Consider the following 16,405-nt stretch of genomic DNA (forward strand, 5'->3'; position numbering starts at 1 on the left):
AAATGTTATCCGCACTACTATATTTTAATGATCACACTCCTCACTTTATTAAAATACGGAAAGTACGGTATGCCCCACACCATAGGATTATCCAAACCGTCAATTGTGGACTGTGGAGACTATTTCAATGTTGAGAAAGAAAAACACATATACAAAACTTCTTTAGATGGAACCCAAATTCAGGTTTTGGGTCGGGTCTGGTTGCCCGACAGCCTGACCCAACCCGACCCAACTCGATTTTCTAATTCAGGTTGATTTTTCCCAACCCAACCCAACCTGATTTGCAAAAAAGCTTAACCCGACCCAACCCAAATTCGGGTTGAACCCGACCCGCGTGGGAACATCCAAGTAACAACGATGGTTTCAAATTACATATAGTGCTAATGTCCTCACTGCCATAATTTATAATGGCACTACTCACCGTATTTTGATGATCGCACTCCTCACTTTATTAAAATGTACGGTATGGCCCGTACCATAGGATGATCCAAACCATCCATTAGATGGGCCACTGCCTACATAGGTTGTGCCCCAAAAATAATTTTCATAAGTTGATCCGAACCCTATGATCTATAGAGGGTTACAGGTTGATCCAAACCGTCCATGTGATGGAACACAACATCAATCGGTTGTGCCCGTAAAATCATTTCCATAGGTTGATCCTAGCCCTCCAATTCATATAGGCTGATCCTAACCCTCCAATAAATAGAGGTTTCTATAATTGTTGTTCCTCTTCAGTGCCCGGAATCCGTCAATATTTTGCAAGTGTCCTGCATGAGTAATATAAAGTAGTTCTTTCGTCATTGTCATATGTCTTTACCTCTTCTTGGTAGTCTTTTCCGTGATTGTTATAGACAGGTACCTTGTGTCGGTACTTTTTCGTATGTAAATTACGATTTTATCCTCAAATAATTTCTCATAGAGATAGATGTTAGATATCAGCAAAGGGGTTAATGGTAAAAGAGTAATGCTGACGTGTAAATCCCAGATGTACGATATAGCTCGTACCATAGGATGATCCAACCCGTCCATTGGATGGGCCACTACCTACATAAGTTGTCCCCCACAAATAACTTTCATAGGTTGATCTGAACCCTCTAATCTATAGAGGGTTATAGGTTGATCCAAAGCGTCCATGTGATGGAACACAGCATGGTTGTGCCCGTAAAATCATTTCCATAGGATCGATAAAGGTTTCCATAATTGTTGTTCCTCTTCATGTGCCCCGAATCCATCAATATTTTGCAAGTGTCATGCATGAGTAATATAAAGTGGTTCTTTCGTCATTGTCATATGTCTTTACCTCTTCTTGGTAGTTTTTTCCGTAATTGTCATGAACATGTACCTTGTGTCGGTACTTTTCGTATGTAGATTACGATTTTATCCTCAAATAATTTCTCATAGAGATAGATGTTAGATATCGGCAAAGGGGTTAATGGTAAAAGAGTAATCCTGACGTGTAAATCCCATATGTACGGTATGGCCCATACCATATGATGATCAAAACCGTCCAATAGATGGGCCACTGCCTACATAAGTTGTGCCCCAAAAATAATTTTCATAGGTTGATCTGAACCCTCTGATCTATAGGGTTATAGGTTGATCCAAACCGCACAACATCAATCGATTGTGGCCGTAAAATCACTTCCATAAGTTGATCCTAGCCCTCCAATCGATAGAGGTTTCCATAATTGTTGTTCCTCTTCAGTGCTCGGAATCCGTCAATATTTTGCAAGTGTCCTGCATGAGTAATATAAAGTAGTTCTGTCGTTATTGTCATATGTCTTTACCTCTTCTTGGTAGTTTTTTTCCGTAGTTGTCATAGACAGGTACCTTGTGTCGGTACTTTTCGTATGTAGAATACAATTTTACCCTCAAATAATTTCTCATAGAGATAAATGTTAGATATCAGCAAAGGGGTTAGTGGTAAAAGAGTAATGCTGACGTGTAGTACCATAGGATGATCCAAACCGTCCAATAGATGGGCCACTGCCTACATAGGTTGTTCCCCAAAATAATTTTCATAGGTTGATCCGAACCCTCCGATCTATAGTGGGTTATAGGTTGATCCAAACCGTCCATGTGATGGAATACAACATCAATCGGTTGTGCCCGTAAAATCATTTCCATAGGTTGATCCTAGCCCTCTAATCGATATAGGTTGATCCTAGCCCTCCAATCGATAGAGGTTTCTATAATTGTTGTTCCTGTTCAGTGCCCGGAATCCGTCAATATTTTGCAAGTGTCCTGCATGAGTAATATAAAGTAGTTCTTTCGTCATTGTCATATGTCCTTACCTCTTCTTGGTAGTTTTTTCCGTAATTGTCATAGACAGGTACCTGTGTCGGTACTTTTCATTTGTAGATTACGATTTTACCCTCAAATAATTTCTCATAGAGAAAAATGTTAGATATCAGCAAAGGGGTTAATGATAAAATAGTAATGCTGACGTGTAAATCCCAGATGTACGGTATGGCCAGTACCATAGGATGATCCAAACCGTCCAATAGATGGGCCACTACCTACATAGGTTGTGCCCCAAAATAATTTTCATAGGTTGATCAGAACCCTCCGATCTATAGTGGGTTATAGGTTGATCCAAACCGCCCATGTGATGGAACACAACATCAATCGGTTGTGCTCGTAAAATCATTTCCATAGGTTGATCCTAGCCCTCTAATCGATATAGGCTGATCCTAGCCCTCCAATCGATAGAGGTTTCTATAATTGTTGTACCTCTTCACTGCCCGGAATTCGTCAATATTTTGCAGGTGTCCTGCATGAGTAATATAAAGTAGTTCTTTCGTCATTGTCATATGTCTTTACCTCTTCTTTGTAGTTTTTTCCGTAATTGTCATAGACAGGTACCTGTGTCGGTACTTTTCGTATGTAGATTACAATTTTATCCTCAAATAATTTATCATAGAGAAAAATGTTAGATATCAGCAAAGCGGTTAATGATAAAAGAGTAATGTTGACGTGTAAATCTCAGATAAAAAGAAAAGAAATTCCTTTTTTTCTTATATAGATTACGATTTCACCCTTGAATAATTTCTCATAAAGATAGATGTTAGATATCAGCATAGGGTTAATAGTAAAAGAGTAATGCTGACGTGTAAATCCCAGATAAAAGAAAAGAAATTCCTTTTTTTTCTCTAGCTGTATAGTAGTAGATAAGTTGGTACCCAAAAATAATCTCCACAAGATGATCCTAACCCTCTAATCTATAGAGATTTCCATTAAATAACCTCCACAGGACTACAGCTAATGGGGTGGCTGATAGGATAGATTAGCCAGGGACTGTGCTAGGTTGTCGGCAGCAATATGATTTCCTTCAGCCTTGACCTTTTGTGCTATGCACCTCTCTTTATTTATTTCCTCTCTTTGTATTTTTTTTATATTAGCCTGTACTAATTTGACCATCTCGGTCTCTTGTTTCAATAAAACTTCTGCTATTAAAAAAAAAAAAAAAAAAAAAAAAAACTCCATTGGATGATCCTCGCCCTCCGATATATGGAGATTTCCATAATGTGCAGTCCCTCTATAGATCGGATGGTTAGGATCAACCTATGAAAATAATTTTTGGGGCACAACCTGTTTACATCGTTGCCCATCAAATGAATAGTACTCTTAAAAAAAACACTGGACTACTCGCCCTTATGAAATCTCATGATCTGGTATCCTCAGGAGTATTTTTCCATAAATTCAAAACAGCTATTAAAATTAGGGCAGTTATAATTGGACACCCGTACATATCTTAAATCGACCCCCATATAGGGAGTGGTTAGAGAGAGACATAGAGAGAGAGAATGCACTTTATTAGAAGTTATATTCCCGTATTTATCAAAAAGTACTGTAAGGCTAACACCATTGGTCGATCCAAACCGTCCATTTGATGGGCCATGATCTAAATAGGTTGTGGCCCAAAAATCATTTCCATAGGATGACCTAGCCCTCTTATCTATCGAGGTTTTCACCATATAAAGGGATTACACCATATAAAATCTCCCTAAATTATATAAAACAAGAAAGATACGATGATTTTTGGTACCCACCTACGAAATTAGGGTTTCCTTTTGTTTTTCTCCTCTCCTCCCTTCTACTCTCCTCTTCTCGAGTGCAAACCAAGAACAACCTGTAAGAGCTATGCATCTCTCTCTCTCTCTCTCTCAAGTAATATTCATAAAATATTAGGGGTAATTATGTAATTTCACTATTCGAGATCTCACATTGCTTATAATCTCGTCAAAACAAAGGGTTTTATTTCTCCCCCAATTCTAACTAACAGATGATCTAATCAGACCAATCAAGGTAACTGAATCCTCTCTCACTTATTCTCATTTGTTTTTTTTCTCTCTAAATTCTCTCCATATGAAAATTAGGGCACGAACTTTTCTTAGATCTTGCGATCCAATCCATTATCACTCTAAAACACTCATTTGATTCTATTTTATTCCTTTTCAATCTCGATTTTACTCCGATCTGAACTCAAATCTCGCGTAATTGAATCTCATTTCAGCGTCAGTTGATGAATTTCTACCCGATTTTGAGATTTCTTCAAAGCTGCATTGCCTTTAATCGTTGTTATTTTTATTTTGGTATTTTTGTAGGCCATTTGGATATATGGATTTTATAAGCTAAACATGCATTGTAAAATCCTGGATTTTACAAGTTAAAATCTCTAAAACCTGGATTTTATAAGCTAAATCTGGATTGTGCATTTGTAGGATTGTAAAATCTAAGTTTTAGCTTGTTAAATCTAGGGTTTTGCCATCCTGGATTATAAATTCATGTATTTAAACGGCTTGTTAGGGTTTCCTGTAGTTCGTTCCTCGAGAAATTGCGTTGATTCGTCTGTTTTTATTGAATTAATCTATCATAATTTGGATATTTTTAGATCAATGTGTTGAGAGTCTGAGACTTAGCTGAGTTTTGATGCTTTCTTTGCTTGATATTGTATTTAATAGTAAGGCATTTTTGTTGGAATTATATGCACATTCAAAAGTAATACCTAGCGAAATTGTTCATAAGAAATTACATAGTTTGAAGCTGTTACAGTTTGTCTTGAGAACAGGCTTGTTTTCCTTATCTACAAGCTCGATGCAAACTATCATTCATTATGGGTTCTACACATGCATGTATTTATGGATGCATACACGGATGAAAATTTGTAATCTTCTTCTCAATTGCTAAGAAAATAAAGCTGTCTTAACACAGTCACACTTATTAATTATACTGATACATTAGATTTAGGGCAGTGATAAATCAACCCCCATATTTTTTAAATCCACCCCCATATAGGGCAGTGCTTAGAGAGAGAGATATGGGGGTCGATTTAAGATATTAGGGGGCCGATTTATTACCACCCTAGATTCAGTGTCAAACATCATAAATGGGGTAAGCTCTTATCTAAAACTAATGTAAGATAATTATTTTGATCGATACCTAACACAGTAATACCATTAAAATGCTAGAAGATGCAATGTTGTTTTATACTTGTGCTGAATGTCATAAATTTCACTAATTACAGGAATTGGCTTTTTTTGAGAGGTAAGCTGAGATTGAGCCTGCAACCTCAAGGTTGAGACATAAAGTACTGACCAACTGAGCTACAGGCTCAAACCCCTAAAAAGGGGTCTCTAAGGGTTAACTAGGATGCATACATTTTTTCCACACATAAGACACTGACTTATTTCTACTTGATGTTCTGGTGGACTGAATTATGAATGTATATTTGATACTTTATTGTGTCCAACTTTGTTTATGCAGGCTGCTGGTTACTTTTTTTGTATTGCAATACAGGTTATCTGTCGTTTAGGTCATCGACTCATGGTGAGTTGATCTTGTATAATGTATATTACCATGTTGATGTTTGCTAGACATTCTTTTGCCTTTCCGATTCATTTTGGAGCCAAAACAATAGCTCTGATTCTTATAAACTAACAAATTGCGCAGGTGGACATACTGGTATCATGTGTCATCTGGCAATATCTAATCATTAATGGTCCTTTTATGAGGCACCTGTGGTGGTAACTCACTTATTTGGATGGACATACCGCACTGAGGAAATGCCACCAAAGCTTTCTGGGGGATTCTCTTTCTTAAGAGGCAGGGGATCTTTTTCTTATGATGAGAAGAAGGCTGATCTTTCATCAAATAACTCCAACCATGAGCTGGCTCCTTCTTTAAAGCTGGAAACAGATAAAGACATTTACAGGCCAGGTGATTCAGTTATTTCAACCATCGAGATTTGGACACCAGATAACACAAAAGGTTCATCTGAAATAGAAGATGCTGTCAATGATGACTTCTCTTTTCTGGTTGAGAACCTTGCATTTGAAATTAAAGGAATCGAGAAGTTGGATACTCAATGGTTTACCACACAAAAACCGTTGCCAGGATCGAAGCAAAGGAGAGGTATTTTTTCGCCCTCTCCATCGATTCTAATGCAAATATTTAGATTTATCTAGCAATGCTTCTAAATCTAAATTATTATAATTGTTGAAATTCATCATATAATCTTTGAACATGTTCATTTCTCTACTGACCACTTATGCCTCGTTTTGATCTTTTTCTTTGCTCTTCTACATTTTGTCATGGATTTAAATTTCGGTTTTGGCGGCCGAAATCTGGTAAAACAAAAATATTATTACTTTATTATTTATGAAATTTCGGAATAATTCTATATATTAAAAAAATGTGAGAGGAGGAGGCGAATAGAATCGATGACTCCATTTTCCAAGGAGTTACCAACATCTTATGCCACCAAGGACTCTGAAAACTAGGTGGGGCTTCGGCGAAATCTAGTCGTAGTTCCTTCTCTGGCGAGTTCTTCGGCGTGTTCCTTCTCTGGCGAAATCTAGGTGGGGCTTCGTGTTAAGATTAATCCGAGGAAGAATCAGTAGATAAATCTATGAATGACATGGGATTGGGTGGCCGCGGTGATCTTCTTCTCTGGCAATTGATGGGTGGCTGGTAAGCGCTTTAGAGAGATTCAGAGTTGGGTGGAATTGGAGTGGGAGTCCTTCTTAGGCTAGCCGTAGTAGCGTGGTCACATTCCCTAGTTCTCTCCATTTCAGCCTCGAACTCTTCCCTCTCCGATCCTGTTACTGAAGTTTCTGATGTAGAGGTTTCTACGTTGTACACGTAGGGCTCATCGTATTCCTCATCCGTTTCTTCTGCTTCTTCTACTTCCGTATCTTCCGTTTCTTCTTCGGTGTCATTTTCCATTTCTGTGTCATCGTGGGTATCGGAATCAGAGTCTGGTGGATTAATCCTGTCTAGTGACCTGCACATTTTTCTGAAAGGGGGAGGTTTTTGTGTGGCTTGTTCTCTTTGAGTGGAGCCAATAGAATCCCTCTGGGGGCCTCAGTTGGTGTAAGTGGAGCAATGGGTGTTCGACCTCGATGGGCTAGTGGGGCAAACTTGACTCCTCTAGGGGATCGGAGGAGTTTTGCAGAAGGAGGAACCTCTATAGCTACAGGAGCCAATATGATACCGCTTGGCCCTGTATCTGATGTTGGGATGGGAAATAGGTCCCAAAAAGATGCGGGGGCGGATTGGTTTCCAGTGAAAAGCAAATCTGGGAGAAGAGTTGAAAGTGTTTCCAGAAGAAGACAGGATGGGGCTCTAGGAGACTGGAGGTGTTGTAAATGTGCTTTTAGAAATTTCAGAAAGAGGGTCAGATGCTGGAAATGTAACAAGTTTTGGTCGAGTTTGGATTTCAATTTCTCAGTGAAATCAGAAGTGATGGAGAGAAGGTGCCTGTTTCTATTCCAATAGAGGTTGATGTAGGGAGATCTAGAGTGGAGAAAATCCTTCCTGCTACTTCGGAAGGTATAGCATTCAGTATCGAAGTGGTCCCTTTGAAGTCTATTAGCTATGCAGATCTCGGCTTATGGGGGAAGATGAGGGAGGGATGGGTCGGCGATGGAGGCCTGGCTTTCTCGAAATAGTAGTTTTGGGGTAGAGGTAGTGGTTTATAAAATTGCAAAGTTGGAAATTCAAATCTCCATTCCCTCGAGCATGAACAAATTTCAATTAATTAGGGATTGGAACCTTTCTGCTAATTCTCCTCTTGAGGAACTTTTGTTGTGGGATGCAAAATTTTCTAAGGCAGGGAATTTATACTGGTGGAAGATAGAAGGAGTTCTGCCCGAAGCTTGGTGCGCAGACAACTTTCGTCGAATAGGGGGAAAAATAGGTAAGGTGATGGAGGTTGACTTGTCTTGCTTCACGGGGAATGGTTATGAGGTGGGGAGAATGCTGATTTTGTCCGATGGTTTTCTTGGTAAAGAGTTCTCCATTCAAAGTTCTATTGATGGGGCTCTCAGGTGGATTCTAGCTTCAAGAGAAAGAGATGAAGAAGAAGAGATCGCTATAAAAGTCTCTGAAATTTCTGGGCCTGAAAGATTGGCTAGGAATGAAGAGAGGTGGGTCTCCTTTCTATCTGATATTGAAGGGGTTTATGCAGATGAAGCTAGGGGTGGGCATTCGGTTAAAACCGAACCGATTTCAACATTTTTAACCGAACCGAATTTTTCGGTTACCTAAAATTTATAACCGAAACCGCAACCGAATTAAGTTATAACCGAACCGAACCGAAACCGAGAAATAATTTTGGTTGTTCGGTTATAACCGAATAATTGGCAATATTAGGCTTTTGCTCCTTGCCTGTGTAGTTTTAGACTTTTAGGCTATCTGCCATGTTCCAACTTCAAATATACCATTTGAAAAAGAGTATAGCAGCATGTTCCAACTTCAAATATACCATTTGAAAAAGAGTATAGCAGCACGGGAAAATATCAATGCCCTTTACAAATCGTCAAATCCTCATGCATTTATGCCAATACATTATACAACAATACGTCAAATTCGTCAATACTACTCCAAGTTTATCATTGCAAAATGCAAAGAACAAATCCTCATGCCAAATAGAAATAGGCCCAAGACTCCAGTGGGCCAGTGGCCAGTGGCCACCACCCACCATACAAATATACAATTTCTCTTAAAATGATTACAAAACTGAACAAGTGAGTAATTCATTGAGAGGGAATTCGACCATGTGATATGAAGATGTGAGTAAAATACAACTTACACGTGAATAACCCCTATGCTGCTATAGTGCTATGCACAGGTAAGTACTAAGTAGGTAACACTGTAACAGGTTACATTGTTACAATACTAAACAAGTGAAGTCTTGTAGACATACACTGTAACTGTGATATCAAAACCTCAAAGCCCACCATACAATTTCTCTTAAAATGATTAAAGTACTAAACAAGTGAGTAATTCAGTGAGAGGGAATTCGACAAAGTGATATCAAGATGTGAGACTGTGAGTAACATTACAACTTACGAGTGAATAACCATGTCCCCTATAGTGCTAGTGCTATGCACAGGTAAGTAGGTAACACTACAGCCTAACCGGTTACATACTTACATTCTTACAATACTAAACAAGTGAAGACATACACTGTGATATACTGATATCAAAGCCCACCATACAATTTCTCTTAAAATGATTAAAGTACTGAACAAGTGAGTAATTCAGTGAGAGGAAATTCAACAATGTGAATATGTGATATCAATATGTGAGTAACATTACAACTTAGAAGTGAATAACCCTGTCCCCTATGCTACTAGTGCTACTGCTATGCACATGTAAGTAGGCAGCCTAACAGCCAGGTTACATTGTTACAATACTAAACAAGTGAAGACTGCAAATGTGATATCAAAGCTATGCACAGGTAAGTAGGTAACATGTTACATTGTTACAATACTAAACAAGTGAAGACAAACACTGTGAATGTGATATCAAAGCCCACCATACAATTTCTCTTAAAATGATTAAAGTACTGAACAAGTTAGTAATTCACTGAGAGGGAATTCGACAATGTGCTATCACATCAGAATAAAAATGAAAATTGAAGGTACTGAACATTAAACAATTTAGTGAGTGACAGTGTGACACTGTGAGTCTGTGAGCTAGTGACATTGTGAGTTTGTGACAATACTGATTACTGAACAAGTGAACTGTGTGAACATACACTAGTAGTCTAGTAGTACTGTAGTAGTACTACACATGAAAGACTGAAAGTTTCAAACCCTACAAGTCAACAACAAAATAAACAACTGAATGTCTAAATCCACCACCAAGTCACCAACATTTCAATAACAAAATCCACCTCCAAAAAGAAGAACACATCCAGTCTATCCAGATGCTCATGCACTACCTGGGTCCTAGGCTACTTTCATAACAATACTGACAATAATAATTGCTGCCATAAGAACACATGGTAAAGTATATTTTGTGGGTTTCCGATCCTCACAATCGTCGATCTCCTCTTTGTAATCCTCTTTGAAATTCTTACAGGCTTGGATATCCACTTCAGCAGTGCTTTGTAGAAATGCATTCATAGCCTCTTGTGCCTCCTCCATGCTTTTATATGACTTGTGGCATGCTCCACTATACCCATTTACTTGTGTGGCATTTTGGCCAACTGCAAAAAATACCTACATGTCTGCCCTTAAAAACAACATAAAATTTCTTCTTACCCATAACACCTGATGCAAACAATAAAAAGGAGAATTTTATTATATAATCATTCTAAATATTAACAAGAATAAAGACAAAAAATTTATAGAAATAATTAACAAATTAGGTCCTAAAGAGTAAAGAGAAGATATAAAGAGAAGTAAAGAATTCCACAAACCTCAGTCTTACAGTCTTCAAAGATCAGTAGTCGAAGAAACCTCTCCAATATTTGGAAAATCTGAAAAAAAGAAGAAAAAAGAATACAAATATATCAAACATAAAGCTCCAAGAATATAGGTAGAACCGTAGAACATACAACTATTCAAATACAATTAATCAAAAATAATAAAAGATTACTCTTTTCAAAAGTTTCAAGATCCTCTAATGCCTCTTCGATGTTAACCGGCATTGATGATGATCGAAGCCAATCTTGAGCACATATAAGAGCCTCTGCTATCTTAGGAGTCAAAGAACTCCTAAACGAATCGAGAACACGACCCCCTGTGCTAAATGCGGACTCGGAAGCAACTGTGGAGATGGGAAATGCCAACACATTCCTAGCCATTTGTGACAAGATAGGAAATCTAGGACTATGAAGTTTCCACCATTCTAAAATATCAAAATCCTCATTAGTGTCCTCCTCATTATCTTCATTTAAATATTTATCCAACTCCGATTTATTATCCCCACATCCGGATTCGATCTTGTGCTTCTTGTACTTTGCCTTCATCATCTTCCTCACATGTTGTTTCGGTTCTCTAATTTGTGAGGCTTGCAAATTATCCCTTGAACTTGATATTTCCAATTGACCTTCATTGTTGTTGACCATGTTCTTATCGTTTAAGTCATTAAACATTTCAACTACGGCATCATACACTTTTTCCCCCAACAACTTGCCTTTTCTTTCTTCATAAATATCAATTAGAGCAAACTTCACAAAATCTAATTTATTTCGAGGGTCAACAACAACCGCGATATAAATCAACTTATTCATCTTTTCTACGTCGCCCCAATATTTGTCATACTTCTCTTGCATTCGCCTTGCCATCATTACCAACTTAAAATCATCACTCTCACTCCATTGTTTCAAAAGACATTCAACCTCACTAATTTCATGAAATAATGTGTTGGATGTTACATACAAAGAGGCCGACACCCGTACAGTGAGATCATAAAAGTTTTGAAGCAAATTAGCCATCCTCCTAACTGCCTCCCAATCTTCATGATCGGGCTTCCTAAGCCCATCCAACTCCCCCGAATCAAGTTCACTTCTGAAGAAAGGATCTTGATCATTAAAACTTTCAAATGCTTTTTCAAACTTTTGAGCTGCATTTAACATTAGAAAAGTCGAGTTCCATCTAGTAGAAACGTCTAGGCACAACGAGCTCTTGCTCTGAATCCTTTCAGTGTCAACACACTCTTTGAAGAGCTTCAACCTTGATGGAGAACTCCTCACATATCTAACTGCAGCCCCGAACACGATCAATTGAAATCCCAACTTCTTTCAAGCCGTCACACACCACTAGATTGATTATGTGAGCAATACACCTCATATGGAGGTATTTTCCTTGCAGAATACTATACCCCCAGTTGACAATTCTTCTCTTCAAATATCCAACTGCAACATCATTTGAACTAGCATTGTCCACAGTAATGGTGAACACTTTATCAATCCCCCAGCTAAGCAGACACTTCTCAACTGTCCTACCAATAGCCTCACCTTTGTGACTCGAAATTGGGCAAAAATTTATAATTTTCTTGTGCAATTTCCAATCACTATCAATATAATGAGCTGTAAGACACATGTAGTTTACTCTTTGCAAAGACGACCATGTGTCTGTGGTGAGACAAACCATCTGAGATGACTGTTTAAAATACTTCTTCAACTTTAACCTCTCATCCATGTAGAACTGAAAACAATCCCTCGTAACCGTCGAACGTGACGGAATGTGAAACCGTGGACATGCAACCGACATAAAATCCCTAAACCCTTCCTTCTCTACATACTTGAACGGAAGCTCGTCAACAATGATCATGCGTGCTAAGGCATTTCTAATACTCTCCTGATCGAACTTCCAATTAGTAAGGCTCCCAATACCATCTCCCTCTTGACCCTTAATCGGTTTCAAATTCAACAGTGTCTGCTTTGTACTTTTATTGGAGGGGAACTTTCTGCATGAATTAATGTGATTCCAAAGAGCGGTTGTTCCATTTTTTCGCGGATCACAAAATAACTCCTTCTCGCAGTAGTTACACCTACCCAGTTTCCCCTTCCTCATTAACAAATTTTGCAAAGTTCTCCCACACCCCTGACCTTGGTTTCATCCCCTTTCTCTTTTGTGAGGTTGCAACTGTGTGGCTTGAGTCTGTGGGGTTTGAAGATTGGTCGCTAACAATAACATTGGGAGTAGAAGCATTGCAAGCTTCTTCTTGCGACATCTAAGGAGAAAATGAATTGTATCAAACTAGCAAATTAGCAATGGGAACACAAATAAACAAAAACAACAAGTCAACAACAACAACAACAGACAACAGAAGTCACAATCACTTAATCAGTGCACTCACAATCACAAGTCATAATTTACAAGTCATAAAATACATATAATTGTATAAACATATAAACAGGGCATGAACCCAATTACCCAAGTACCCAACAGGCCAACACATATAAACAGAGCATGAACCCAACAGGCAACAAGCAACAACAGCAGGTCAGCACAGCAGTGACCAACACATATGAAGAGAGCACAGAAGTACAGAACATTTTTCCCACCCCTGAATGGCTGACCCCCCCCCCCCCCCCCCTCCCTTTTCAAATCTTCACTTTAACTGAACATTTTGGGTCATTGAACTGAACATTTCAATTTTTGAAGTAGGGCACTCAACAGAAAAAACTATTTTTTGGGTCATTGTACAGTTTCAAGTGAACATTTGAAGAGGAAAAATTTAAATCAAATGTTCAGTTCAACGAACAGGGCATGAACCCAACACATATAAACAGAGCATGAACCCAACAACAGGTCACTAGGTCAGCAGTGAACAACACATATGAAGAGACCACAGAACATTTCCCCTCTTCAAATCTTCACTTTAACTGAACATTTTGGGTCATTGAAGTATTGAACTGAACATTTCAACTGAACATTTGAAAGGGAAAAAGTTCAAATCAAATGTTCAGTTCAACGAACAGGGCATGAACCCAACACAAAATCAAAACTCATTTTTGGGGCATTGTACAGTTTCAACTGAACATTTGAAGAGGAAAAACGAAAAATGGTATTCATGGCTTCATGCAAAAACTAAAAAGGGGGAAAAACCAAAAAATGGTATTCAATATTCATGCAAAAAAGGGGGAAAAACCGAATGCCCACCCTAGTGGCCTGTGGCTCCCTAGCTTCATGCAAGATAAAAAATCAAAATCATTAAAAAAACAAAAATCAAACCCTAATGGCCTAAAGGGATAGTAGAAACTAGAAAGTCTAGAATAGAGGATTAGAGATGCCATACGCCCATACCTCGAATAAGAGTGGCGGATTGACGGATTCTTCTTTCTCGTCTCAGAGGAACTCAAAACTCAAAAGTCGAAAACCCTAGAAGAGATGAGAATCGTCACTGAGGAGAAACTCAAAAGTCGAAAACCTAGACTTTCAAGTTTCAAAGAGGAGAATCAACGGAATCGTCATCTCTGACTATGTGAGGAGAAACTCAAAAGTCAAAACCCTAGTTTTCTTTTCAAGCACTGAACGAGAAGTCGAGAACCCTAGTTTTCTAACTTGGGAAGTTAAATCGTAAATGACTAATCTAAATAGTGACATATATATATATATATATATATATATATATATATATATATTACATTTTCACAATTTCACCCACCTTTTTAACTCGGGACAACCCTCACTAGTCACTAGTCACTATAAATATTAGCCTATTAAAATTGTAAAACGAGTGGCCTATATAAGTAATTTTTTTTGCAAAAATCATAATTTAATGCATACTTTTATTATTTCGGTTAACCGAAACCGATAACCGCAATTCTTAGACATTGTCAGTATAATTCGGTTTTCGGTTTAACCGGAATTTTTTTCTACATAAACCGAAACCGAAACCGAAAACCGAAATGTTATTTTCTTCATAACCGAAACCGAACCGATTCCCAAAATACCCGAACCGAAATAACCGATTGGAATCGGTTCGGTCGGTTATTTCGGTTTTAACCGAATAATGCCCACCCCTAGATGAAGCAGGTGAAAATCCATTTAATGTGGATATGGAAGTATTCAATGCCAGTCAAGAAGCATCTCCCTCGATGGTTGAGCCGGAGATCACCGATAGGGAGGAAGGGGAGGTGGAAGCGGACAATAGGAATCAAGACTATCGTGCGCTGCTTGGGGCGCAGGATAGTGGTGCTACAGCTAGCGGAAGTTTTGAAATTCAAAAATCCAGATCCCCAGAAGGCTACAGATGGAGGAGTGTGTGTGGTCCTGTCAGTGACGTCTCTTCAGGGGAGGGGCCCACTCTTCTGGTAAACAGCTTTTACGATATAATCTCCGCCTTATCCCCAACGACTAGTCGGGATGCATCTCGAGGCACGGGTTTTGAGGTGTCATTAGTGGGCCCTCTAGATATTCCTAGAAGCGAAGATCTTTCATTAGTAGGCCCTCTAGATATTTCATCTGTGGGCCCTAGAAGCCCAGAGGAGCCTAGGGCCTCTTTTTCTCAGGTCGCTTTTGATGGGCCTTGGGCATGGTCTCATCCGGAGTGTGCAAGTGGGCCTGAGATTCTCTCTCCTTTTGTCTTAGAAAAAAGTTCGAGCCCTTCCCAGTTTTTTATTCACGATAGAATACGGGATCGAACCTATGGATCTCCAGCAGATTATTTGCAGCTTGCCGTATGTGGGGAGGATTTATCATATGGTTCTCCTTCTTCTTCCTTGAAGGGATCCATGGCTTAGAGGTGTTTTCATGAATTAATTCTAGCGAGTGTTTTCATGAATTAATTACAGTGGTCTTGGAGGGCTGGTGAATTGTTTCTCTGGCTGCGCCAGGGAGCATCCTCTTCGATTTCTCGTAAGGGTATCGCTCGGAAGTTTCTCTCATCTCTCTTCTATGAGGTTGTGTAGCAAGGCGGTGTCCTTTTTATTGCCTTTCGTTTTGGAGCTTTCTCCTGTTTTTTCTGAGAATGTTTTTGGGTCTGGCTCTCATAAGGATGCTGTTGATCACACCTTGCAAATTAGTAATAATCTAAAGGGCTTCAAGAGGTTGAAGACGAGCTCCGACGCACAAGAAGGGAGAGGTTCGTATCAAGTGGGAAAATGAGCATAGGTGGGACCAACCTGATTAACGACGATAGTTATCATAGCATAGCAAGAAATGGAGGAAAAACCATGCTTGGCAGATCAAGGCGATTTAAATTATGGAAGGACCAAACAAGTGATTGACTTATGTGATCCCTCCAACTTTTTCTTCTTCTTCTTCTTTTGAATGGTGATAGATTTTATTAAAGGAAAAGGAAGAGACCGAGATGATCAATACAACACAAGATACAGAGCGATGCATGAAGTCGATATGATAAACTTAAAAACAAGAGGGAGCCAAGAATATGAAGAGGAGGTCACGGAGGAAGGTAATCATAAATCTCCAGATTCTCCTTCGATACTCCCTCTCTCGCAAGCCTGTTGACTACCCCATTGGCGGGTCACCTTACGTGCTGAAAAGAGATGAACGATTGTCCCACCCGGTCTATCACCTCATTGAAGAACGACGCAAGTCTCCTAGGGTAGCTATGGGAACCTTTTAACCACCAGATCACACTTAGGGAATCTCCGTCTACCACCACTTTATCTAGACATTCTCTATTTAGTAGCTTT

At 38.9% G+C, this 16,405-nt stretch overlaps 1 protein-coding gene across 3 annotated transcripts in view; it reads left to right on the forward strand.

Annotated features, from left to right (window-relative positions):
- Positions 1 to 16,405, forward strand: part of LOC143893100 (immunoglobulin) — a 93,563-nt gene that overhangs the window by 45,731 nt on the left and 31,427 nt on the right. Inside the window, exons 1-3 of one of the 3 annotated variants that reach the window (XM_077398061.1) lie at positions 4,238 to 4,311; positions 5,770 to 5,832; positions 5,956 to 6,417. In XM_077398061.1, coding sequence (XP_077254176.1) covers positions 6,069 to 6,417 — 349 coding nt within the window. In that variant the 5' untranslated portion in view covers positions 4,238 to 4,311; positions 5,770 to 5,832; positions 5,956 to 6,068. Of the gene's footprint in view, positions 1 to 4,237; positions 4,312 to 5,769; positions 5,833 to 5,955; positions 6,418 to 16,405 lie in introns of those variants that run through there. The other 2 variants (XM_077398059.1, XM_077398060.1) reach the window with 2 other exon arrangements.

Source organism: Tasmannia lanceolata, unplaced genomic scaffold, assembly GCF_043159265.1.
Source record: "Tasmannia lanceolata isolate RefF3 unplaced genomic scaffold, GAP_Taslan_0.1 ptg000015l, whole genome shotgun sequence".
In the NCBI taxonomy this organism is placed as follows: domain Eukaryota; kingdom Viridiplantae; phylum Streptophyta; class Magnoliopsida; order Canellales; family Winteraceae; genus Tasmannia; species Tasmannia lanceolata.